General features: G+C 50.0%; 1 protein-coding gene across 2 annotated transcripts; it reads right to left on the bottom strand.

Annotated features, from left to right (window-relative positions):
• Positions 1–1,859: 1,859 nt before the first annotated feature.
• SNRNP70 (small nuclear ribonucleoprotein U1 subunit 70) lies at positions 1,860–24,663 on the bottom strand. 2 transcript variants are annotated; one of them, XM_053606948.1, is made up of 10 exons: positions 24,212–24,663; positions 23,253–23,409; positions 21,443–21,505; positions 21,276–21,330; positions 12,843–12,907; positions 12,650–12,712; positions 10,496–10,577; positions 7,215–7,316; positions 2,749–2,836; positions 1,860–2,641 (listed from the first exon to the last, which is right to left on the bottom strand). In XM_053606948.1, the coding sequence occupies exons 2-10, from the start codon at positions 23,397–23,399 to the stop codon at positions 2,014–2,016; spliced, it is 1,293 nt and encodes a 430-aa protein (XP_053462923.1). In that variant the 5' UTR covers positions 23,400–23,409; positions 24,212–24,663; the 3' UTR covers positions 1,860–2,013. The 2 variants fall into 2 exon arrangements, with proteins under 2 accessions (XP_053462923.1, XP_053462922.1); XM_053606947.1 differs by having other exon boundaries at positions 1,860–2,668; positions 24,212–24,661.
• Between the last annotated feature and the right edge of the window lie 1,670 nt (positions 24,664–26,333).

The following is a 26,333-nucleotide window of genomic DNA, read 5'->3' on the forward strand; positions in this document are numbered from 1 at the left end:
GGGATTTTGCCCACAGGTTGAACCTGTGTGAACTCTGCCTAGTGAAGACTGCCCTTTCAGATAATCTGTTCCCCCAGGCTAAATTGCTAAGTGTCCTCAGGAAAAAGGGTAAATAGGAAGTGCACCCGTATGCTTTCATTCTTCTAGGGATCATACTCCTCTCTCAAGTCTGGTCTACTCTGATCGCTCTCAAACAGCTTTCATAAGTTTTGTTTTTATGTATTTTCTCTGACCTTTTATAAGTGGTATATGGTATATTAGTCCAAAATGGGCTCTTCTTAGCCAATGCCAGAAGTCTAGTTACACCATCTGAGATTATCTATGAGAATATACATATTAGAGATATTAAGCTTATTCCTAAATCTTTCCTACCAGGATCACTTTTTCTATTTATCTTTTAGTCTCTTACTGTTTCAAATACCTGGTTATTTCTGATTGAAGCCATCAAAAAACAGATCTCCGCTCGGCGCCTGTGGCTCAAGTGGCTAAGGTGCCAGCCACATACACCTGAGCTGGCTGGTTCAAATCCAGCCCAGGCCTTCCTAGCAACGATGACTGCAACCAAAAAATAGCCAGGCGTTTTAGTGGGTGCCTGTAGTCCCAACTACTTGGGAGATGGAGGTAGGACAATCGCTTGAGCCCAGGAGTTGGTTGCTGTGAGCTGTGATGCCACAGCACTCTACCCAGAGTGACAGTTTGAGGTTCTGTCTCAAAAAAAAAGCAGATCTCAAGAGTCTGGGGTCATTACAGATTGCCTCTGGGTTATCGAGCCCTCAAGCTGAGAAATTTCTAAAAGACAAACATACCTCTATTTGCCAGCTCCTAGGCATCCTGAGTGCTGAAAAGGAGGCTGTTTATATACAAGCTCCATCTCTACCCTGTCTTCCTAGACTTGTAGCCTTGAGCCTTCAGTGGTTCTGCAGAGCCAACTGGTTTCCTACTCATTGCTCACCAGACTGAAGTATTCTCACCACCTCCTTTGATCTTTCATCCAGAAACTTACTGAAATTTCAATTGCTGGTGAATGTTCTCATTTCTGCTTATTCCACTATCACTAGTATTAAGTGAAAGTTATCTACCACAAACCAATAGGAGCCTCCCTCTTCACACCTTAGCCTTCCCACTCAGCCATTCCTCCCAGCAAGCTGTATTGTCCACTTCCTGTGTTCTTCTCTTCCAGACAATATTGCTTCCCTTGCAGTTTCACAACTCCTCCGGTTCTCACCTACAATCCATTCCTCCAACCAAGATAGGGCTATGAATAGCTCAAGACATGTGTGGGAGATGAAAAAAATAGTAAGGATGAAAGCACAAGATGAAAGACCCCATCTTAAACAGCTCTGGTATACTAGGCCTAAGCCTTAAGTTCTAAAGCTCAAGTTCTAGGTAGGCCCTGGAAAACAAACCAAAACAGCCCATCAGGCCAGGTTATGTGGGGTGGTTCATTAAATCCAGCACTTTAGGAAAGCAAGGAAGGATTTCTTGAGGCCAGGAGTTTGAGATGAGACTGAATTAACACAATTAAAACCAGTCTCTACAAAAATTAAAAAATTAGCTGGGTGCAGTTGTTGGCCCCTATAGTCTACCTGGAAGGCTGATGGAGGCTTACTTTTTTGTGTGTTTTTTTTTTGGCCGGGGTTGGGTTTGAACCCACCACCTCCAGCATATGGGACTGTTGCCCTACTCCTTGAGCCACAGGCGCCGCCCAATGGATTACTTTAACCCAGGAGTCTGAGGCTACATGTGAGCTGTGATGGTGCCATTGCACTCCAGTCTGGGTGAGAGTAAACCCATCTCACACAAATACAAAAAGGTAATCTTCTGGGGAAATAAAGCCATAGAGAAATCAAGGCACCCAATCAACAGGAAATTAATTTTATTTTTAAATCCAAGGGGCCAGAACAAATAATGAAAACTCCCACCCTCAGAGGGCAAATTAGGTGGCCAAGGTTGGGGAAGAGCATGACAGAAAAGGTTGGTCAGAACACGTCCAACAGAGCAAAGAGAGGATCTTCACTCTGGAGCAGCTTCCATCAAATACCCATTCTCTGGAGCAAGATACCCGTCGCCTCCCTCAGACTCCATATACATGTCTCGGCCATCATTCCCCAGACCCTCCAGCCCATTGTCCTGGCCACCGCCACCCCCACCTCGGGCCTCATCCCTGCCCCGTTCACTACCCCGCTCCCCCCGCTTGTGCTCGCGATCCCGGTCTCGGTCACGGTCCCGGCGCCGCTCTCGTTCACTCCGGTGGCTCCGCCGTCGTTCACGATCACGATCGCGGCCCTTCTCTTCAGGCCCATCAGGGCCGTCAGGACCGAGCTCCCCAGGAGGCCCGTCATCAGGGGGCGCATCACCAGCCTCAGAGGGCTCCGCCATGTCGCCACCACCGCCACCACCCCCACGCAGCTCCTCTTTGCGCTCCCGCTCCCGCCGGGCCCGCTCTCGACTCCGGCTGCTTCGCCGCTTCCGTTCCCGGTCCTTGTCCTTGCTCCGCTCTCTGGAGCGCCTACGCTCCTCCTTGTCGCGACTCCGTGAGCGCCTTCGCCGGTCCCGAGAGCGGGAGCGACGCCGTTCGCGCTCCTTGTCCCGCTCCCGACTCCGCTCTCTTCGCTCCCGCTCACGGTCCCGGTCCCGGTCCCTGTGGGGAAGCGGGGAGGGGCCCGGCCTGGATGAGGTGGGCAGAAATGTGTGGCAGGGGCCCCCACGTGACCACCCCATCCCAGGAAACTGATTGCCCAATCTCACCTCTCGTCATAGCGGGACGTGTCATCGCGGCCTGAATGCCGGATGTTCACGTCAGCTCCACCTCTTCTGGTACCACCGAGGCCACCTCCTAGGGCAGGGCAGGTGAAGAGTCAGTCTGTGTAGGGGCAACACTAATGGCATGGAATGCAGAGTCTCCAAAAACAAAGGGCAGGAAAGCAAGCCCCCACCACTGGTGTCCACAAGGGCCAGGTCCTTGTACAGATCATCTCCTGTGTGCTCTCATCACAGGACAACTGTGATTTACAGGTGCCTATGTGACCCCCCTACCCTCAGAGTACTAGTTAGGAAACCAGAACTGGAACCCACATGTGATCCCAAAGCCAAAGCTCATAATCTTAACCACTGCTTATTACACAGCCTCCTCAACGCCCCCCCACCCCCCGCCTTGAGTCACCCATTCACTCATACAGACCCAAGGCCAGTGATCTGCTTACAAGTCTCTGGTGGTTCCCCCTGCCTTAAGTGCAAACTCTCGTCAACTGTTAGAGCCATCAAGAGCAGGCCCTGCCCAGCTTCCAAACCACAGACAAGGCCTCTCTGCATCTTAATCCTCTTCAGTCCCCTCACGCTTACCTGCTTCCTGCCACATGACTCGTGCATTGTTCTCCCTCCCTGGAATGACTTCGCCTTCATGCTAGCCCAAACATCACTTCCTCAGGAAGCCTTCTCTGACCTGCCAACCTAAACCATCCTCCACTGCACGCTCAGTTTCAGAAATGCTTTCTTCACCTCAAGTTTGAAGTATGCCATTTGTTGTGTTTTTTTTGAGACACAGCCTCCAGATGTAGCTCTGCGTAGAGTGCTTTGGCACCACAGCTCACAACAACCTCCAACTCCTGGGCTTAAGCAATTCTCTTGCCTCAGCCTCCCAAGCAGCTGGGACTACAGGCGCCCGCCACAACGCCCAGCTATTTTTTGGTTGTAGTTGTCATTGTTGTTTGGCAGGCCCGGGCTGGATTCGAACCCGCCAGTTCTGGTGTATGTGGCTGGCGCCTTAGCCGCTTGAGCTATAGGCGCAGTGCCGAGGTATGCTATTTGTGTGAACAGACTGCACCTGCCTCTCCCACCACGGTTTTTGTTATGTTTTGTGTGTAGTTCTTTTTTTTGTAGAGACAGAGTCTCACTTTATGGCCCTCGGTAGAGTGCCATGGCATCACACAGCTCACAGCAACCTCCAACTCCTGGGCTTAAGCGATTCTCTTGCCTCAGCCTCCCGAGTAGCTGGGACTACAGGCACCCGCCACGACGCCCAGCTATTTTTTGGTTGCAGTTCAGCCAGGGCCGGGTTTGAACCCGCCACCCTCGGTATATGGGGTCGGCGCCTTACCAACTGAGCCACAGGCGCCGCCCCTTGTTTTGTGTTTTGAGAGTCTCACTATGTCGCCCTTGTTGGAGTGCAGTGGTGTCACGGCTCACAGCAACCTCTGACTCTTGGGCTTAAGCGATTCTCTTGCCCCAGCCTCCCAAGTAGCTGGGACTATAGGTGCCCACTACAATTTTTTGTTGCAGTTGTCATTTAGCAGGCCTGGGCAGGCTCGAATCCACCAGCCTTGGTGTATGTGGCTGGCACCACCCTCCCACCAAGTTTTAATGCATCATGAAACTAGGGGCCACATCTGCTCCTGGTAAGCAACACAAGACACTCCAGCTGACATGTAAGGTGGATGTGTATTCGTCAAGTGAATAAATGATCAGCCCTGAGAAACATGACAACATCACTGTTGAATAAGGGAACAGTCACTTGCCCATGGTGACTCAGCAAGGTCATCACTCCTCTCTGACAGCAGGTTGAACTGCCTTCTCAAGTGCCCCTTTATACCACACTGCCTGGAAGAAAGCTTCAGTGAGCCAGGGCTGAATTCCATTTAAGATAGGACTTCTGGCCAGGTGCGATGGCTCATGCCTATAATCCTAGCACTTTATGAGGCTGAAGGATCTCTTCAGGCCAGGAATTCTAGACCAGACTGGACAATAGCAAGACCCTGTCTCTACAAAAAATAAAACAGTTCAGCTGGGCATGGTGGTATACACTTGTAGTCTCAGTTACCTGGAGGCCAAGACAGGAGGATAATTTGAGCCCAGGAGTTTGAGGCTCATATGACTGTGCCACTGTACTCCAGTTTGGATGACAGAGCAAGACCCCATCTCATTAAAAAAAAAAAAAAAAGAAAGAAAAAGAAAAGAAAAGGAAAGATAGAAAGAAAAGACAATGTCTAACCATGAGAATAAAAAGGAAAACAAAGAGGGTGCTTAAATACCAAGGAGACACTAAAATAGAGAACAGGTAGTGCCTGGAGTGTTACAGGCACAGGACAGCTAGATTAATGTTTTCAATTTTCTTTTCTTTTTTTTTTTTGGTAGAGACAGAGTCTTACTTTACTGCCCTCAGTAGAGTGCCATGATGTCACGGGACTCACAGCAACCTCCAGCTCTTGGGCTTTCGCGATTCTCCTGCCTCAGCCTCCCAAACAGCTGGGACTACAGGCGCCCGGCTATTTTTTGGTTCCAGTTCAGCCATGGCTGGGTTTGAACCCGCCACCCTCGATATATGGGCCCGGCGCCCTACTCACTGAGCCACAGGCGCCACCCAATGTTTTCAATTTTCAGGTCATGACCCAGCAATGGAGTTGGCTACAACTGCAACAAACATCTTAAAAAATAAAAATAAAACAGAGTATAAATACAACTATGGAGCTAGACATAATGGTTTGAGCCTGTAGTCCCAGCTACTCAGGAGGCTGAGGAAAGAGAATCACCTAAGCCCAAGAGGTAGAGGTTGCTGTGAGCTGTGATACCACTGCACCTACTGAGGGCAACAAAGTGACTCTGTCTCTAAAAAAAAAAAAAAACCATGCTGCACGTCATTACAACTGTTTTACAACTAGGTTACATGTATTTCTGCATGTGTTAAGATGGGTTAACACCAACAAAACTTGAATATCAATCAAACTAGAAGTTTCTAGAAAGATTTTGATACTGTAGGATTCTCTTACCACAAGGAAAATAGCAGAATTTCAAAATCCCACTCCACCCCAGAGTAACCAGGAAGGTAGGAACATGCCAGTCAACTGTAAAACACTCAGTAGGTGAGTATGTGATCTACTTAGCACAAGTGGGCCCAGAGCAAGAAGGGAAGCAGGAAGGAACTAAGGGTGGTTAACACCGTATCTTTTCTAAAAACTCTCTCTCAGCCTCACAGGATTCAGTCTTCAAGAAGTGTGCCTAGATAAAAGGACCTCAGGCCCAGGTTCAGACCCAACACTGAGTCAGTTACATGGGTCCTCCCAAAATCATAAAGGCTCATCAAGGACAAGGTGTGCAGCAGGGACAGGGGCCAGTGCGAGGAAACACAAAAGGGACCCATCTGCACAGAGAGCAACCAAGGAAGAAATGAGGTGCAGGGACCTCAAACATGGTCTGCCAGGTGTGTGCTGCCCAGTCTTGACAATTTTAGCTACTAAGGCCCTTAGGGTCCAGTGGCATCACATGCTCCTGGATTCCAAGGCATTCTTCTGAACTGACAGGTCCTTTTATTTTACTTAATTTTTTTTTGAGACAGAGCCTTAAGCTGTCGCCCTGGGTAGAGTGCTGTAGCATCACAGCTCACAGCAACCTCAAACTCCTGGGCTTAAGCGATTCTCTTGCCCCAGCCTCCCAAGTAGCTGGGACTATAGGCACCCACTACAATAGCCCAGCTATTTTTTGGTTGTAGTTGTCATTGTTGTTTGGCAGGCCCGGGCTGGATTCAAAACTCCCAGCTCTGGTGTATGTGGCTGGCGCCTTAGCCACTTGAGCTATAGGCACGGAGCCAGGTCCCTTTATTTTAGAATGCTCAAATGTTATTTCTGATATCTGCAGCCAAACTGACCCTGACTAAGACAGTAAATGGCTGACAGTGAGGGAAATTAAATTAGGAGTGAGAGGCTAAGGCCAGACGATGTCCTTGTCTTATTCTCAACTAGAAGCCTTATACACAGCTAGTGATCAAATAGTTAACTTGCTCAACTGATGAATAAACAAACAAGAGGAAGAGCAAAATATAAGCAGATAAATGAAATGACATTTACAAGCCCCACTGTGTTATTTGCCAAACTGGGTATCTCATATGCTGAGCTCAGCGAACTCTAATGTTATTCCCACTGTCCAAGATGAGGAAAATGAAGCAGCAAGAGGGGAAATCCACCAGCTCTAAGTATGCAAGCCAGCATCTGGGGCCTGGCTACTCTTAATCAGTAACCCAGAATGAGAAGATGGGAAGGCACCAGAAATATGATAGCAATGAAAGAGGTGGGCTGAAAAGAGAGGGAGGATGTGGACGGCACAGTAGGGGAACCAGCAAGAGGCAGAGAAGACCAGAAAGCAGCAGAGGGTGGGGAGACAAAGGGAAGAACAAGGCCATTAGGCTCAGGGCCTCTAAGCACTGAGCATGGGTAGAATGTGCTCACCTAGCCGCCGGGGCCTCCAGCCCTTCACAGTTCGGCCCCTCTCCACATCCACAAGGACCCTCCTGCCATCAATCTTCTTGCCATCTGCGTGCTTGTAAGCGGCTGTAACAGATGGGGGAGGAGGGGAGAGGAGTCCCCAGGGGGTCCTCTAGTCAGGACAGGCCCACCTCTCCAGCATCCCCACCCGCACATATCCGTTATCGCACGCACACGAGCGCACACACACGCACACCAGCCAGGCAACTGACAGACCAACCCTCTACCACACCGGTGAGGGGCCTGCTCCATCTCAGTGGCTATCTCCTCCTTCCTAGCAACCCCCCCAACCACCACTGGGTGGGGTGGGGGGGGCAAGATATCCATCCCTAACCACACTTCCCTGGGCTCAGGCCCTTCTTACTCCCATATGATGGAGCAGCCCCCTCCCACAAGGGTGGCCGAAGTCGCTGCAAAGAAACTGGAGGTTAACTCAATGCTGGACTGCTGTGGGGGAGGGGGCTCCTCCACAACCCCAAACATGCACCCTGTAACATCATGCTGGGGCAGGAGGCCTGCTGGGCCACTCCGTACCCCAGTCCACACCGTTTTTTTCTGTTTTTTTTTTTTTTTTTTTTTTTTTTGGGGGGGGGAGGGTGAGTGTGGAGGGAACAGACATCAGAACAGAAAATGAACCAGAAGGGGGTGGGAGAAATCTTCAGGAAATGGCAGGGAGCAGAGAGGCGGGTTATATGCTCCCCCAGGGCCTGGAGGGGAGAGGTAAAGTGGAGGGAGGCATGGGAAGACGTGCGGTGCTACTGAAAATCCCTGCCTTACCTGAGAGGACTGACCCTGCCACCAACCCACCCAGCCTTCTCCCATCTCACCCTCCACACCCCTGGCTCAACATGCACTGGGAATTATGCCCCAGCCGGAGCCCACCAGAGAAGGGTGAGGAGAGGAGATGAAGGGAAAGGCTCCTGCTTGCTCTTGGGCAGGACATAGCAAAGGGCAGGCCTCACGCCCAGGCCTATCATCCTATGGGACTGTTGGGAAAGCCAAGAAGTCCTTGTCCCCACCCCCAGCCCTGGCCTAGGGGGCTATCCTCAACCAACCACAATACCCTGCCCCGCCCCAGCCCGTCCCCCCCAAATAACAACCAGAGGAAGAGAAAAAGGTGCCATTTACCATGCCGGCCTTGCGGGTGTCCAAACCGAGCGGGATGGGGGGGGCTCGGCAACTCCTGGGGGCCTGGCGAGGAGGCGGGCTTCCCGGGGGGGGGACACGGGACCGCTTACCTGGAGCCCCCAAGCTTACCTGAGCACGCGCACAGACCCCACCCCCACCACCATGGGGTCAGCTAAAGCTACAGGGAGGAGAGGTAGGGGGTACTAGGAAGCCATGAAGGGGAGGAGCCACATCTCCTGTACCACCTGGAGACAGGTAGAGGAAGTGGTGGACCCCAAATCAGCCTCATGGAGGCCTTAAAGAGTGGGAGACAAAGATTAACACCAAATCTGGGAGCTGGAGAGCCTCAGGACTACCTTTTTTGAATTTAGAAAGAAGGCTGGGGAGGCCTTAGAAAACCTTTCTACTCTTCCCAATAGTCACACTAAGCTAGGCACATGGGCCACCCCTAAGGACCTGGAATGACATTTCCACCTGCAACTCCACACTCCCTCCCACCAGCTGCTTCAGCCCAGGGGCTGGCACACAGGGGTCCAGGAGATGAATGCTGCTGTGCTCTGAGCAGGAGGGGCCACTTGGCCCCTGAACCCAGAGGAAGGGAGTGAGGGAAGGAATTTAAGGACTGGGATCAGAGTCAAGCAAAGGAGTACTGCTTGGGTTCAGTATCCCAAACCCCAAAGAGTCCCAACCCAGGAGGAACAGCAAAGAAAACATGTGATTGTGTATGTCTAGGCTTCTCTCTCTCTTTCCCTCTCTTAAGTCTCTAGACAGTGAAAGGTTCTTAAGTAAAAACCTACTACACCTTCAGCTATTTGCAGCCTACCCCTTGATCTCTCCCGCCCCCCAGCCCCAATCCCATGCACTCTGGGGAGCTCCTGACCACCTCTGGAGAGCAGCTGGGCACTACAGCCAGCCCCCTCAGGAGGCCTCAACCATGGTTAGCAAGAAAGAAGGGGGCAGAGCACCCTGCAACTAGTAGCCAAGAAAGAATCTCCAGTAAGATTCAGTGACAGCCCCACAAGGGATGGGTGGTAGGGAGGGAAGGGCCAAAGGGCTCCACATGGAGCCCCGGCCCTAGTGCATTCCATCTTCTGTGTTCCCACCACCTTGCCACTGATGTCATGAAGCCAGGTAGGCAGGGTTGTTGGGTGGAGCCCAAGTGGAGAAGCTGGTTGTCTTTCCCACAGAGGTTCATCCTTCCCCTCCTGGGACCAGCAAGATTCTCAGACAGCATATGGATGGGAACAAAGGGGCAAAGGGCACCCCAACAAGGAAAGGGCTGTGGGTGCAGGGAGGCTGAGGGGGCCACTAGGGTGGGGGGAGGGATGCCTTGCTGTTCCTGAGCTGCCTGGCTAAGCTGGGCTGGTGTGCGGTGCTGAGTGATCTTACCCATGATACAAACCCTTATACCAACCATACACTGAGGTGTTGTAAGGGGAGCGTAAGCATCAGCTGCAAGCCAGCTGCGTGGTGGCTGCAGTGACAATAAGAACAGTCAATTAATACGGCGGCCCCTGGACACGCCGCAGCCCTGCCCGCCCCCTCCCATCCATCCCTACCCATGTGGACGCCGCGGCAGCCTCAAAGGGGGCTCTGGAGCTGTGGGGGCAGGCGCTGAACACACCTACCACCCCACTGCCCACTGAGAACAGGGTGGGAGGCCAAAGGTGGGGAGGTGGAGGGTCGGGTGGCCCAGCCCCAGTTCTACTGGGGGGGAGAGGTAGGTATAAAGGCCAGTCCTCATTCCAACCTGGCTGCCCCCAGCTCCAGTGGGGGAAATAATGGGGAAAGGTTCCCCCAAAATCCGACCCCTCCCCCCACCTCCAGTTGGCCCCAGCCCCCACCCAGTTCCCTCCTTGTCCCTGAGGTTCAACGTGTGACACTTACCTCCCCAGGTTCACACACACACACACGTTGTGGGGGATTTGGTTTTTGTTTTTTAAAAAACACGTATATAAAAAAAAAAAAGATATATCAGAAACAGAGGGAGGAGGAGAAGAGACATTGCTAATGTCAGGTGTGGCAGGGTAGGGAGGGGACAGACAACTGGGAAGGGCCTGGGGCAGCAGAGAAGTGAGAGCGGGTCAGAGGGAAGGGCTGAGGTGGGAGGTACTCACAGTGCATGTCTCGCTCGTGCTCATACTCGATGAAGGCATAGCCCCGGGGCTTTCCCGACCGCTTACTGTAGACCATGTGTATCTGCCAGGTGGCCAGGGGCAGGTTAGTTCTGCCGCAGGGACACACCACCCATCAATCACATAGCCTGCATGCTAGGACCTGTGCTGTGTGATGCCTCAGACCTCTGTCCTCTAAGATCTCTGAGTGACTTATGCTCTTAACGGTAGAAGCAAAGGTCACAGTAGAAACCAGAGAGACATAGAGGTGGCTTCCTGGAAGTCACATTTAAGCTAAGACCTGAACAATGAACAGTGATGAACAAGGGTACGAAGGGGTGTCAGCCTGCCAAGTGGAACAGCAGTTAACTCCAATGGTCTGAGGGTTTGGGAGAAGTATGGGGCAAGAGGCTGGGTGTCTAGTATATATTTTGATGACAGGATCCTCAGATGAGGCCACAAAGGTAAACAGATCCCATCATCACCAAACACCCCTAATAAAAGGCCAAAGAGCATGGTCTGTAAAGAGCTGAAAAGGGTAAATGCCCATGCAGCCAGTTTAAAACACAAGGAGGTGGGGAAACAAGAGGGAGTTCTGAATGCCAACAGGGCAGGGAATTCTAGGGTAAAGCAACAGAAGGGCACATGCAGAAACAAACCTAGCATGTACAAAGCTAGGAAGGAAAGACTATAGAGAGTGTGATGGGTGCAACCATGTGGATGGGATGAGATGGGAAGGAGTGGAGTACACAAAGCCACACAGAAGGGGAATGGCCCTGATGGCAGACTATAGTAACTAGACCTCTGTCCTGATACACGAGAACCATGGGAGATGTGAGCAGGGATGGGGTCAGCTCCAGGTGTCAGAAAGACCCTCTGGGATCATGTGGGACTTGGACTATGAACAACAGTCTAGACAGGACTGTTGGGACAGAAGTCAGGATGAACCAGGAATCGCTTATGAAAGGTGACAGCATTTGAGCTGGTCCTCAAAGGATGGTTAGTTCTGCATTCATACCACTACCACTCAGTGACCAGCTCATGTCAAACATAGATGGTTGTGACCCTGTGTTCACCTGACCATAGGACTTGAACCCTGGGACCCTACAGCCCCCAAAACCCAAATGAGAATTCCAAACTGACCCAAAGTGGATTGAGAAAAACAAGGTCAGGGTAAGGACTCTATCAGAGTACTTCAATACCACAGGACCACTTCCCATGAGAGACTTGAGTTAGGGAGAGGCCAGCACGAACACATTTAGACTTAGCAGTCTGCATGCAGGATGCCCAGTGAAGGCATATGTCTACCCATTTTAGCACTTGGGGAAGTAAGACACAGAGTACTTAAAGGACTTTTTTTTTTTTTTTTTTTGAGACAGAGCCTCAAGCTATGGCACCGGGTGGAGTGCCGTGACATCACAGCACATAGCAACCTCCAACTCCTAGGCTCAAGTGATTCTCCTGCCTCCGCCTCCCAAGTAGCTGGGACTACAGGCACCCACCACAACGCCCGGCTATTTTTTGGTTGCAATTGTCATTGTTGTTTGGCGGGCCCAGGCTGGATTCAAACCTACCAGCTCAGGTGTATGTAGCTGGCCCCTTAGCCGCTTGAGCCACGGGTGCCGAGCCTTAAAGGGCTTTTTAAATGAAATATCAGTAAGTTATAAAGCCTTGCTCTGAAGTAGCACACATTTTCTGTAAAGAACCACACTCCGCCCCAATTACCCAATCTACCTTATAGCATCAGCAGCCACTAACAATGTGTGAATAAATAAGTCTACCTGGCTTTGTGTCAGGAAGACTTTGTTTACAAATTTGCCAACCCACACCCACACCTCTCAGTGGCGCCTGTGGCTCAAAGTAGTAGGGCGCCAGCTCCATATGCCGGAGGTGACGGGTTCAAACCCAGCCCCAGCCAAAAACGGAAAAAAAATTTTTTTTTGCTAATAACCCTGTTCTAAGCCAAAAACCTGCAGTCGTGACATCTAATTTTACTTCTGACCCAAGGTCTGCTGCTTGGAAGTGCAATCGAGATGTAAACCAGAGCACGAAATAACGTGAGGGGTCTTCAGGACTGAGATTCTCTGCATTACCCCAGGCCACAGCCCCCTCCTCCATTCACTCCCAATTCAAATATCCCTGATTAAAACCACTTACTCTTTTGATGGGTCCATACACCTCAAACTCTCTCCGGAGCTTGGATTCTGTTGTATCATAGTTCTACAAGACAGATACGAAGTTAAATGGGAGAAGGCAGCTATCCCAAACCTCTAGGAACATTCCCCAGGACCAAGCCTACTGTCCTCTATCTCAGCAGCCTGGGGTTCCAGGAAGGAAGCTAGAGACTCACCACTCTAGCCACGAAGAGAGTCTTGAAGGCATCACCCTGAGCATTGGGATCATTGTGAGGGTCCCCTGTGCAGGAAGAAGAGAATGTATAAGTAGAAGGCATTGTGTCTATGGTAACATGACAAAGAGATAGGCAGAGGCCAAGAGGAGGCATGCCCCTCTCTGAATCATGGTTTTCTGAAGCACAGTAACCTTTATCAGAGTGGCTCGTAAATGATGATTCAGGCTGATGTAGGAGAGGGGTAAGGCTGACTTCAAGCTGATAGGATGTGGTAGGTCCAACTGCCATTTCAGACCTACATGCCCTAAGGGCCCCATCCCTCCCGGGTGCAAAGTTATCCAAGCAACTGGGCCTCTCAGGAGACAGCCTGATCCCTCAGATGCTAAAGCTCCCTCCCTCAGGTGGGGCTGCACTGCCATCCACTGGATACAGACTGCAAGTACAGCCACAGGAAAACTTGAGACTAAGCAACCCTAAGGCTTGGAATGAAAGCCAAAATCCTGCCTTCTATATGCTGTGGCCTCAGGGAGGAAATCAGGGCTGCTGCTAGAGCAAATTAAGAGTGAAGAACACAGACCAGTCTCTTACTACAGCCTTGCAAGGCAAATAAATGTCCTGTCTGGCCAGTGAAGAAAAACAATCTCCAAAGAGAGGATCCAGGAATGTATTAAGAAATCAATCTCGGGTGGCACCTGTGGCTCAGTCAGTAAGGCGCCGGCCCCATATACCGAGGGTGGCGGGTTCAAACCCGGCCCCGGCTGAACTGCAACAAAAAATAGCTGGGTGTTGTGGCGGGCGCCTGTAGTCCCAGCTACTTGGGAGGCTGAGGCAAGAGAATCGCTTAAGCCCAGGAGTTGGAGGTTTCTGTGAGCTGTGTGATGCCAAGGCACTCTACCGAGGGTGATAAAGTGAGACTCTGTCTCTACAAAAAAAAAAAAAAAAAAAAAAAAAAAAGAAAGAAATCAATCTCGGGTAGCATCCGTGGCTCAGTTGAGTAGCGCCATATACTGAAGGTGGAAGGTTCGAACCCAGCCCTGGCCAAACTGAAACAAAAAACCAGCCAGGCATTGTAGCAGATGCCTGTAGTCCCAGCTACTCAGGAGACTGAGGCATGAGAATCACTTAAGCCCGAGAGCTGGAGGTTAAGCTGAAGTCGCTGCAAGCTATGACACCACAGCACTCTACTGAGGGCAACAGAATGATACTATCTCTTAAAAAAAAAAAAAAAACAGAAAGAAACCAATCTCATACGTGATTCTGCTGGGAATAAGCCCTTTTCACCAAACAATATGTGACCCTAGCACATATAATGCCCCTGACTCCTGCTGTGGCCCTAAAGGCACTCTGCCCAATGCACAATGGAAACACTTCTACAGTATAGCATTACCCTGAGAAGGCCCTGTCACATTCTGAGAGAATACGAGGAAAGGAATAAAATTAATAATTTATTAAGCAAATATCATGGCCCAGACATAGCACTGTACGCTGAAATTCACCTATCATTATTTTGCAAATGCTAGCAGACAAAACCCCAGACACAGGACAGGGGTCGTACCATTTTGTGTTAAAGATCTTAGACCAGCTTCACCTCTAAGCCCAGGCATTCAAAGTACCAAGCTCTCATTCTAAATCCCTGGGGGTGTTACTTTCTCAGGAAAACACTGTGGGTGTTGCAAGAAGCCAGAGAAAGTGTCTCAGATCTGTTTCTTGGGGGCGTTTGGCTACAAGCATAAACTAAGGTCAAGATGACCTTAAGGATTTTTTTTTTTTTTTGTAGAGTCTCATGACTTCACACGGCTCACAGCAACCTCTAACTCTTGGACTTAAGCGATTCTCTTGCCTCAGCCTCCCAAGCAGCTGGAACTATAGGCGCCCGCCACAACGCCCGGCTATTTTTTTGTTGCAGCTTGGCCGGGGCTGGGTTTGAACCCACCACCCTCGGCATATGGGGCCGGCGCCCTACTCACTGAGCCACAGGCACCACCCCAGGATTTTTTTTTAAAAAGCAGAAGCCTGAGACACAAACTTAAGGGATAACTTTCTAGAAATAACTATTAAGACAACTCCACCTCTCTGCTGTCCACACCCCAGTTCCTTGCTGTACTTCATCCTTCTGTGATATAATTCTGTGCCCCAGTCTTACCGTGCACTGCCTCACTCCCATTCATTCAACAGGTAATTACTAAGCACCTCCTACCTGCCCAGAACTGTTGCAAGTGTTGGGCATTTGGCAGTAAACAAGACAAGAAAAAGGTCCCTACCCTCCTGGAGCTCATGAGCCAATGATGGGTTAAATATGAAAACCATGTTTCATCCTATCAGGTGATGACTGAGGGATGGGGGAGAAGAGGCAATTTTAAAAGGGAAGGTTAGGAAAGGCCTCAGTAAGATGGTGACATTTAACTGAAGGCCTAAAAGTGTCACACCAGCAATATGAAACACCAGGCAGTTGGGTCAGTAACAGTTACTGTGGGACTACTACAGTGGGACCAATGAATGCTGCCTAGGGGAGTGGACAAAGGCCAAACAAAAGAGCTGAGCTTGCTGAAAGGTGGCTGAGAGGTGCCAGCAGACAAAAGGGAAGCAACCTCAGGCCCACAACGTAAGTCCCCTATAGTTCTCAATAATCCAAGTGGCCCGTAAGTGTGACTAAAGGTAAAAGCAAGTGAAGCCCAAATCAGTAGTATTCAAGTAGAACACATTTACTGAAAAAGGGTGCCATAGAACTAACACTGGCCAGTGGTTCACCAGTGTACATGTGCACTCCGCTGGCAACTCCATCCTTAGGAAATACTTATTTAAAATTTAAAGGACTTGGCATCCGTGCTCAGGGGTTAGGGTTACCGGCCACATACACCAGGGCTGGTGGGTTTAAACCCAGCCCAGGCCTATTAAACAACAATGACAACTACAACAAAAAAACAGCCAGGCATTGTGGAGGGTACCCACAATCCCTGCTATTTGGGAGGCTGAGGCAAAACAATCGCTTAAACCCAAGAGTTTGAGGTTGCTGTGAGCTGTAACACCACAGCACTCTACCAAGGGTGACATAGTGAGACTCTGTCTCAAAAAAATAAATAAATAAAATAAAATAAAGGGCTTGTCTAGGTACCACTCCAGAGCAGAATTTCACAGGAACTGGACTGTGGAGCTGAGAAACCTCATTAGACATTAGATGGCTACAATAACATCTTTCTCTTGTAGGAATACTCAACCCAACAAACCTCCACTTTCTTCATCTTAAAAATGCACCACTGGGCAGTGCCTGTGGCTCACTGAGTAGGGCACCGGGCCCATATACCGAAGATGGTGGGTTCAAACCCTGTCCCAGCCAAACTGTAACTACAAAAAAAATAGCCAGGCATTGTAGTAGGAGCCTGTAGTCCCAGCTACTCGGAAGGCTAAGGCAAGAGAAGGCCTAAGCCTATTAGCTAGAGGTTGCTATGAGCTATGATGCTACAGCACTCTACCCAGGGTGACAGCTTGAGACTATCACCACAACATCATTATAACAACTTAAAAAGTTAACATTAGGGGCAGCGCCTGTGGCTCGGTGAGCAGGGCCCCGGCCCCATATACCGAGGGTGGTGGGTTCAAACCCAGCCCCAGCCAAACTGCAACAAAAAAAAATAGCCGGGTGTGGGCGGCGCCTGTGGCTCAGTCCATAAGGCGCCGGCCCCATATACCGAAGGTGGCGGGTTCAAACCCGGCCCAGCTGAACTGCAACCAAAAAATAGCTCGGCACTGTGGCAGGCGCCTGTAGTCCCAGCTACTCGGGAGGCTGAGGCAAGAGAATCGCTTAAGCCCAGGAGTTGGAGGTTGCTGTGAGCTGTGTGATGCCATGGCACTCTACCGAGGGCCATAAAGTGAGACTCTGTCTCTACAAAAAAAAAAAAAACATTGTAAAAATAGCTGGGCATTGTGGCGGGCGCTTGTAGTCCCAGCTACTCGGGAGACTGAGGCAGGAGAATCGCCTAAGCCCAGGAGTTGGAGGTTGCTGTGAGCTGTGATGCTACGGCACTCTACCGAGGGCAATAAAGTGAAACTCTGTCTCTACAAAAAAAAAAAAGTTAACATTATTGGGCAGCGTCTGTGGATCAGTGGGTAGGGCGCCGGCCCCATATGCCGAGGGTGGCGGGTTCAAACCCAGCCTCAGCCAAACTGCAACAAAAAAATACCTGGGAGTTGTGGCTGGCGCCTGTAGTCCCAGCTACTTGGGAGGCTAAGGCAAGAGAATCATCTAAGCCTGAGAGCTGGAGGTTGCTGTGAGCTGTGATGCCACAGCACTCTACTGAGAGTGATAAAGTGAGACTCCAAATTTCCTTATCTGGAACTAATTTGAAGGAACAATTTTATAATTAGCATATTTAAGATCCACACACGTTCCATACATATCACCTGGTTGATTTTATTTATTTATTTTTTTTTTGTAGAGACAGAGTCTCACTGTACCACCCTCGGGTAGAGTGCCCTGGCGTCACACGGCTCACAGCAACCTCTAACTCTTGGGCTTACGCGATTCTCTTGCCTCAGCCTCCAGAGCAGCTGGGACTACAGGCACCCGCCACAACACCCGGCTATTTTTTTGTTGCAGTTTGGCCGGGGCTGGGTTTGAACCCGCCACCCTCGGCATATGGGGCCGGCGCCCTACTCACTGAGCCACAGGCGCCGCCTGATTTTATTTTTTAATATTGAAACAGGGTCTCTGTCAGTTAGCCTGGAGAGTAGTGGTATGATCACAATTCTCTCCAATTGCTAGGCTCAAAAATGATCCTCCCACCTGGGACTCTAAAAAGTGCTGGATTATAGGGATGAGCCACCATGCCCAGCTATGTCTTGACTTTTTAATCCATATGGTCCTCTTCCTGCTCTCCTTATTTTCTCATTTATTTGTTTAAAAAGCTAAATCACAGGTCAGGCATGGTAATTCATGCCTGTAATCCTAGCACTCTGGGAGGCCAAGGCGGGTGGACTACTTGAGCTCCTGAGTCCAAGGCCAGCCTTAGCAAGAATGAGACCCCATCTCTACTAAAAACAGAAAAAACTACCCAGGCATGTTGTGGACACCTGTAGTCCCAGCTACTTGGGAGGCTAAAGCAAGGGGATCACTTGAGCCCAAGAGTTTGAGGTTGCTGTGAACTATGATCCATGGCACTCTACTCAGAGCAACAGACTTGAGACTCTGCCCCCCACCACCAATAAGAAAAAAACTGGGGCGGCGCCTGTGGCTCAGTGAGTAGGGCGCCAGCCCCATATGCCGAGGGTGGCGGGTTCAAACCCAGCCCCGGCCAAACTGCAACCAAAAAATAGCCGGGCGTTGTGGCGGGCGCCTGTAGTCCCAGCTACTCCGGAGGCTGAGGCAAGAGAATCGCTTCAGCCCAGGAGTTGGAGGTTGCTGTGAGCCGTGTGACGCCACAGCACTCTACCCGAGGGCGGTACAGTGAGACTCTGTCTCTACAAAAAAAAAAAAAAAAAAAGAAAAAAACTGGGGTGGCGCCTGTGGCTCAAAGGGATAGGGCGCCAGCCCCATATGCCAGAGGTGGCGGGTTCAAACCCAGCCCCAGCCCCGGCCAAAAAAAAAAAAAAGAAAAAAGAAAAAAACTGAATCACAAGTTTATCCTTTACAATTTCACACATTCTGAATCTGGTGCAAACTGAGTCTGGAATGGTGGACAGGCACTCTGGTCATGGTAGAGAGCAAAAGGAAACTGTAATCAGATGTACAATTAGAACTGTACGTAAGAAAGACCCTCAGTGGACTTTGGCTGGGGAAGGTGGAGACAAACTAGTGAATGATATGTGACCATATTGCCCAGACAAGGAGTGATCAGGGTGGTGTTGGTGAACATAGGCAGAAGGGTCAGATTTGTGACACTTTAAGAGTAACAAGGGGGGCGGTGCCTGTGGTCCAGTGGGTAGGGCACCAGCCCCATATACCAAGGGTGGTGGGTTCAAACCTAGCCCCAGCCAAACTGCAACAAAAAAATAGCCGGGCATTGTGGCGGGCCCCTGTAGTCCCAGCTACTCCGGAGGCTGAGGCAAGAGAATCGCCTAAGCCCAGGAGTTGGAGGTTGCTGTGAGTTGTGTGACGCCACAGCACTCTACAGAGGGCAATAAAGTGAGAGACTCTGTCTCTACAGAAGAAAAAAAAAAAAAAAAAAGAATAACAAGGGGCTCAGCGCCTATAGCTCAGCAGCTAGGGTGCCAGTCACATACACTGTAGCTGGTAGGTTCAAACCCAGCCCGGGCCTGCCAAACAAAAATGACAACTACAACGAAAAAATAGCCAGGCATTGTGGCAGGTACCTGTAGTCCCAGCTACTTGGGAGGCTGAGGCAAGAGAAATTGCTTAAGCTCAAGAGTTTGAAGTTGCTGTGAGCTGTGACACCATAGCACTCTACAAGGGCAACATAGCAAGACTATCTCAAAAAAAAACAAATAAATAAATGAAAAATAATAGGGACAGGTCTTCATGACAGGCTGAGCAAAGGGCAAAAAAAGGGTCATGATGGGCTGGGCACAGTGGCTCTCACACATAATCCTAGCACTCTGGGAGGCTGAGGCAGGTGGATCGTCTGACCTCAACAGTTTGAGACCAACCCAAGCCAGAGCAAGACTCTGTCTCTAAAAATAGCCAGGCGTTTTGGCAGACACCTATAGTCCTAGCTACCTACTCCAGAGGCTGAAGCAAGAGAGTCGCTTGAACCCAGGAGTTTGAGATTGCTGTGAGCTATGACGCCATGCTCATCCACTCTACCCAGGGCAACAAAGTGAGACTCTGTCTCAAAATGAAAAGGTTGTGACTTGCACAGCAGGATGGCCATGTCCCAAAGAAAACAGGCAGAGAAGATCAGGTTGGTGGGGAGGGAAAATCCCTATCGTGGTTTGGACACCAAGTCTGAGATACCTCTAAGGTATCTAAGAAAGGACACCAAGGCAGCTGCTCTACTGATCAGAGAACTCTCAGCTAGATGCCTGTCAGGTATTAAGCACCGTAAGTAAATGTGCCAATCCGAGGTTTAGAGAAGCGATTCACTAAAACCTCACAGATGTAGAAGGAAAACAAAAGTCATCTGACTACATTCATGCCTCCCTTAATATTGGGGCTATATTCTGAAAAATGTGTCGTTCAGCAATTTCCTTTTTTTTTGAGACAGAGCCTCAAGTTATCGCCTTGGGTAGAGTGCCATGACGTCACAGCTCACAGCAACCTCCAACTCCTGAGCTTAAGCAATTCTCTTGCCTCAGCCTCCCAAGTAGCTGGGACTACAGGTGTCCGCCCCAACAGCCAGCTATGTTTTGGTTGTAGTTGTCATTGTTTGGCAGGCCTGGGCCAGATTCAAACCCGCCAGCTCAGGTGTATGTGGCTGGTGCCTTAGCCGCTTGAGCTACAGGCACTGAGCCAGCAATTTCATCTTTGTGGAAAATCAGAGTGGACTTACACAAACCTAGATGGTAAAGCCTGCTACATACTTGGCTATATGGCATAGCATACTACAGCCTACAAAGCTGTACAGGTGGCTACTGTACTGGATGCTATAGACAGTTCTATTATAATGTTAAGTATTTGTGGGTCTAAACACAGAAAACGTAACAGTAAAAATAGTATTATAATCTTACAAGATCTCTACCATATCTGTGGCTCCTGGCTCACCGCTGACTGAAACACTGTTATGCCTGCACAGTTATGAAGTTTTCATTGTAACAATAAAGGGCCATTGGAGATTAACATTAACCCTCTTGTACGTTTGGCTAATGGCTACCATGCACCTGTCTCATGTTCCAATTCTTCCTATATCTGGAAGGGATGGAACATCCCCAGGCTAAGTGTAGAACAAGGACTGACTCATTAGCCTATACCTTATTGCTAGAGCATGTGAGAACCAACCTGGCTATAGTAGCCCCTCAAGTATGCTCCCCTCTGGGAGGAACCCAAGGTACCAGGGGTCTCCCTTCCTGCCAACCTCTCCCATGCTCTTTTTGGTTTGTTTTTTAAGACAGAGTCTCACTATGTCACCCTCGGTAGAGGTGCTACAACAACCTCAAACTCTTGGGTTTAAGCGATTCTCTTGCCTCAGCTTCCCAAGTAGCTGGGACTACAGGCACCAGCCACAACGCCCAACTATTTTTTGGTTGTAGTTGTCATTGTTGTTTGGCAGCCCTGGGCTGGATTCAAACCCGCCAGCTCCAGTGTATGTGGCTGGCACCTTAGCCACTGAGCTACAGGCGCCAAGCCTACCCCATGCTCTCTTGCTTGAAAGACTACACTGAACCGTATTTGGGAAGTGGTAGGGGCTAAATAAGTGAATAAACTACCTCACTCCCACCCAAAACAGGCCTTTGGGAGAGCAGGGTACTGGGTGTGACCTGGGAAGAACACAGAGGGTTGGGTGGGGGGTGGGAGGGAGAAAGGAGGAGGAATTAGAGACTTACACATTTTTAGCTCTGTCTCCACTTCCTGCTGTCGCCGCTCAATCTTTTCCCGTCTCTGTTGGGAGAAAGGGGAGGCGGAGAAGTGAATACAGAAGTACTCTAATATCAGGGACCACTCAGAAAAAGGGGAAAAATACACAAGGGGTTAGGAGGGAACAATGACATACCTTCCTCTCCATGCGTTCCTCCCGGGTTTCTGCACGAGTTGGAGGAGGGGCATCTCGAGGGTCCTAGGAACAAGAAGAGGAAAGACAGGGTAAAAAGGACTGGGGAGAATGGCAAGCGACACCCACCACAGAAATTAAGCACTTCAGCCCCCGCCACCTACACAAATAAGCAAACAAACATACAGCTCCCTGGCCACAGTGGAGGCAGAGGACTGGCATAAATCCAAGTATTGTCCAAGGACCAACACCATCTATAAACTATTTCTGGTCTCTGATAAGCTACATACAGAAACTAGGGAGTGAGTATTCTGAACGCACACCAATTCACAACTTAATTTTATTTCCACTGACCCTAATAACAGATCAGAAACATTTGCTCTTTATCATAGTTTGAAAAGCACCAGCGTGGGTGACATTTTACTTAAGAACACAGCAACAGGGCGGCGCCTGTGGCTCAGTGAGTAGGGCGCCGGCCCCATATACCGAGGGTGGTGGATTCAAACCCAGTCCCGGCCAAACCGCAACAAAAAAAATAGCCGGGCGTTGTGGCGGGTGCCTGTAGTCCCAGCTGCTCAGGAAGCTGAGGCAAGAGAATCACACAAGCCCAAGAGCTATAAGTTGCTGTGAGCCGTGTGACGCCACGGCACTCTACCAAGGGCAGTAAAATGAGACTCCGTCTCTACCAAAAAAAAAAAAAAAAAAAAGAACACAGCAACAAAGGTCCTGTCTGCAATACTTAGGAAACACAAATGCATCTTATAGCTCCAAGTATCATTTAAACTGAACCAAGTATCAGACCACGTGATAGGAGCCTTTCCTTAAGTGGGAGGGCTGGGAGGGCCTTTCCTTATGTGCATCAATGAATGGGGACCATGCCCAAAGCAACACAGTATAGGGCTCTGAAGCAGACAATTAAGAGACTGTCTGAGGGCAATTCGTGAAGATCTCACCAACCACTCATTAAATAGCAACCCACACATAACTGATATCAAAGGCATCACAGGCCTGTACTCACATTAATTTAATTGGCTAATACACTTCCTAAGTGCTGGTTCATCAAGGGAGGCAAATTCCACTAAAGATCCATCTATCCTGTTATCTACTAACTTCTGCTTTGCAATCTCTCCATCTCCAGCTGTCTTTCCCCACCCAATGCCACGATATTCCCCTTATGACTTCTAACTGTGTGCCAGCATTTCTCAGGTGCACTGGGATGCACCTTAAGAAGTAGATACTGTTATCCTATTTTTACAAATAGAAAAACTAAGGTCCAGGAACCTAAGCCATTTACTCAAGTTTACACGAGGCACAGAGCTAAGATCCCCAAGTTTTAAGCACTCTAGTACATAGGGCTAACCCTTTATTAAACCCATCCTATTAACAATAACACAGTAAATGTATTAACAAATGCTGACATTCACTGAGTGCTAGATATCAAGCCCTTTGATATACTTTGCCATTTAATTCTCCTTCAATATTATGAAGATGTTATCATTACCCTCTTGCTAAAAAAAAAAAAAATGCTTTAAGAGGATACAATACTTGCCCAAAGTCACCCAGCTGATAAACAGTGTGGAACAATGACCAGCTGACTCAGGAAACTGAATTCTTAACCACTACTCACTTGATTTTCACAAAAACCCTACAGAGATGCACTATCAACCCAGTTAAGACAAAGAAACTGAAGATCAGAAAGACTATAGAATCTGCCTAAATCACACAGCTAGAATGTTGGCAGAGGTTGGATTTCCAAATCCGGCTCCCTGCCCGCCCGCCCCCCAACCCCTCCTAGTCTGCTCAAAGAACTCACCTCAAACTCTCGGATGTATGGCGCAATGCCACAGTAAGGTTGATTGTGGTGTTTTTCATGTGGCAGTTTCTCCAGAGGTGGCAGGTATGGGATGGGGTCCCGGGGGGCAAAGAGGGCCAGAAGATTGGGCGGCAGGAACTGGGTCATCTTGCCAAGTCTGAGAGCAGAAGCAGGTCAGCTTTATGTTAGAGCAGGTCAGGAGACATGAATCCCCTATTACCATTCGCTCTCAAAAAAAAAAAAAAAAAAGGAAAACAGGAGAGAAGTTTCTTTATTAAAACAGGCTCTGTAAAGACAAAGAATGATTCTCCGTCACACAACAAAAGGTAAATCCGATTAAGAAAGTAAGACCTAGTAGGGTGGGAGTGCGCTAGGGCTGGTAGGGGAAACAAAGGCCACTAAGGGAAACAAAGACTGCAAGAGTTTCTGAGGTAATCAAGTCTCAATCCTGACAGAATCAGGAGCTGTGGGGCCGAGCGGTGTTCCCTGGGAGTTGCTGGGAATGGAAGATCTTGAGAAGAGCGCCTCAGAGCACTTGTGGCTGGTGGTCCTGTACCTAGCAGAACAGACGAGATGGAGGGCGCAAGGAGTCGGGGGTGGGAAATCTTCGAGCAAAGGAAGAACGTCTTAAGGAGCAAATCCCTCAGGCCAGGGGGCTGGTGGGTAATAGATCTGGGCCCCAAGAGCGAAAAGAATTATGGGTAAGGGTCCAGGACGACACAGACAAGAAAAAAAGGCAACGCAAGGGCCTGTGGGTAGATGACTGCGGGGGGGTGGGGATTGAAAGGTGGCTATTGAAAGCGGGCTTGAGTGCCCAGAGGCTTCTGGGTAAAGGGTGCAGAAAGGAGCTGTGGAAAGGACGCGGGAAAGGAACCCAAACGCGGGCGAGAGGACTAGGGCTCACCGCAGGGCCTTGTGGGTAGCGGCCCCGCACCCCTAGTCCACTCAGTTATACTTACCCGCCGCGCGGCGCCCTCTTCGGCCTGGCGTCGGTCTAGAGGCTCGCGGCGGCTGCGGCGGCCCCTCACTATAAAGACTCCTCCTCCGGCTTCGACTCTGGCGGTGTCCGTACCTGTCTACCTCCGACGCCCTCCCAGCGCGCGCACCAGGCCGCAGCTCAGGAACCCGCGCGGCCTCGGCTCGCGACGGGAGCGGGGGATTGGGGGGTGGATCTCGACCTCAAATCCCTCCGCCGTCCGCACTGCGCATGCGCCGCTGGAGTAGCTTTCCAACCCACACACTAGGATTCAGTGCTGCCGCGGGCACCGCACACGTGTGAGGTCACTAGCCTGACTTCAGTATCCTTAAACTCCTTTGCCGCGGCGGGCAGGCGTCGCACTGCGCACGCGCGACAGCGCCAAGCCGTCCCTTCAACTTACGCTCGGGGCTCCAACCGCCTCTATCCGCCGAGACTCTTACTGATGCTCCTCCCCTTTCCCTAACTCACTTCCCGGATCTTTCGCGCGTGCGTGTTATGTAGTGCTGTGCTCTGATCCTCCTCCGCCTGACAAAGAGTCCCTAAGTGAATAATATAATTACGTTCAAATGTAATCTATTTAACTAATAACAGTATATCATGTTTTCATTTTCCTTGGCAGTTGAAAACCACAACAACGAGAAAGTGCATCTTGTGTACGCTAACCGCCGTTTGGGCTCTGGGGCTGCAGCACGTGATTAAAATGTTTTACTTATTGAAGATTACATTGTACTGAGGGAAACAAGGGCGTTTAAATGAATAAATATAATTTCAGGTAGTGGCGAGCACAAAGAAAAAAATGGAGCTGAATAAGGGGATAGGAAGTGAAAGCAAGGCTATTTTAGAAAGGGTGATAATGGAAGGCTATGAAGAACTAACATTTGAACAGTCCTCCCAGATGAAAGGGAAACCTCGGCTCAGCATGGTGGCTCATGCCTGTAATCCTAGAACTCTGGGGGGCGAGAGGCCTGAGCTCACAGGTTCGAGACCAGCCTGAGCAAGAGCGAGACTTCATCTCTAAAAATAACCGGGCGTTGTGGCAGGCGCCTGCAGTCCCAGCTACTTGGGAGGCTGAGGCTAGAGAATAGCTTGAGACCAAGAGTTTGAGGTTGGGTGGCGCCTGTGGCTCAGTGGGTAGGGCACAGGTCCCACATACCAAGAGTGGTTGGTTCAAGCCCAGCCCCAGCCAAACTGCAACAAAAAATAGCTGGGCGTTGTGGCAGGCACCTATGGAGAATCGCCTAAGCCCAGGAGTTGGAGGTTGCTGTGAGCTGTGTGACGCCACAGCACTCTATGGAGGGCGATAAAGTGAGACTGTCTCTACAAAAAAAGTTTCAGGTTGCTGTGAGTTATGACGTAACAGCACTCTACAGAGGACGACAAAGTGAGACTCTGTCTCAAAAAAAAAGGGAGAAGAAAGGGAAACCTAGGTGGGGGATGACAGCAAGTGCAAAGTCCCTGGGCCGGAACCTGGTGGCAGGACTCCCAGGTTGTTGGCCCTGAGATGCAAGAGCTGGCAGCCATGTTATTTAGGGCCCATTAAACCTGCATGTTAAAATACTGTTTGTTGTTGTTGTTTTGAGACAGAGTCTCACTATGTCGCCCATGGTAGAATGCTCTGGCATCACAGATCACAGCAACCTCAGACTCTTTGGCTTACCGATTCTGTGGCCTCAGCCTCCCAAGTAGCTGGGACTACAGGCCACAACGCCCAGCTATTTTTTGGTTGTAGTTGTCATTGTTTGGCAGATCCGACTGGATTGGAACCCGCCAGCTCCTGTGTATGTGGCTGGCGCCCTAGCCGCTTGAGCCACAGGCGCCAAGCCTAAACTCTGTATTTTAAGTTTCCTGGATGGAATGAATTGCCTATTGATTGATAATTACAGAAATTATTGCAAAATTCAAACTACTACTAGGGCAGCTCCTGTGGCTCAGTGAGTAGGGGTCTGGGCCCACATACCGAGGGTGGCCCCCACCAAACTGCAACAAAAAAAACAGCTGGGGGGTTGTGGCAGGCACCTGTAGTCCCAGCTACTCTGGAGGCTGAAGCAAAAGAATCACCTAAGCCTGAGTTGGAGATTGCTGTGACCTGTGACACCATGGCA

Source organism: Nycticebus coucang, chromosome 10 (genome assembly GCF_027406575.1).
Source record: "Nycticebus coucang isolate mNycCou1 chromosome 10, mNycCou1.pri, whole genome shotgun sequence".
In the NCBI taxonomy this organism is placed as follows: Eukaryota; Metazoa; Chordata; class Mammalia; order Primates; family Lorisidae; genus Nycticebus; species Nycticebus coucang.

Bases quoted from the DNA above. Each gene is read 5' to 3' on its own strand.
- SNRNP70 (XM_053606947.1), bottom strand. From the start codon at position 23,399: ATGACCCAGTTCCTGCCGCCCAATCTTCTGGCCCTCTTTGCCCCCCGG. The intron at 7,317-10,495 runs GTGAGTACCTCC...CATCTGTTACAG, and splicing joins GCACGAGCGAGACATGCACT to CCGCTTACAAGCACGCAGAT. The intron at 2,837-7,214 runs GTGAGCACATTC...GCCCTGCCCTAG, and splicing joins CTGGAGGCCCCGGCGGCTAG to GAGGTGGCCTCGGTGGTACC.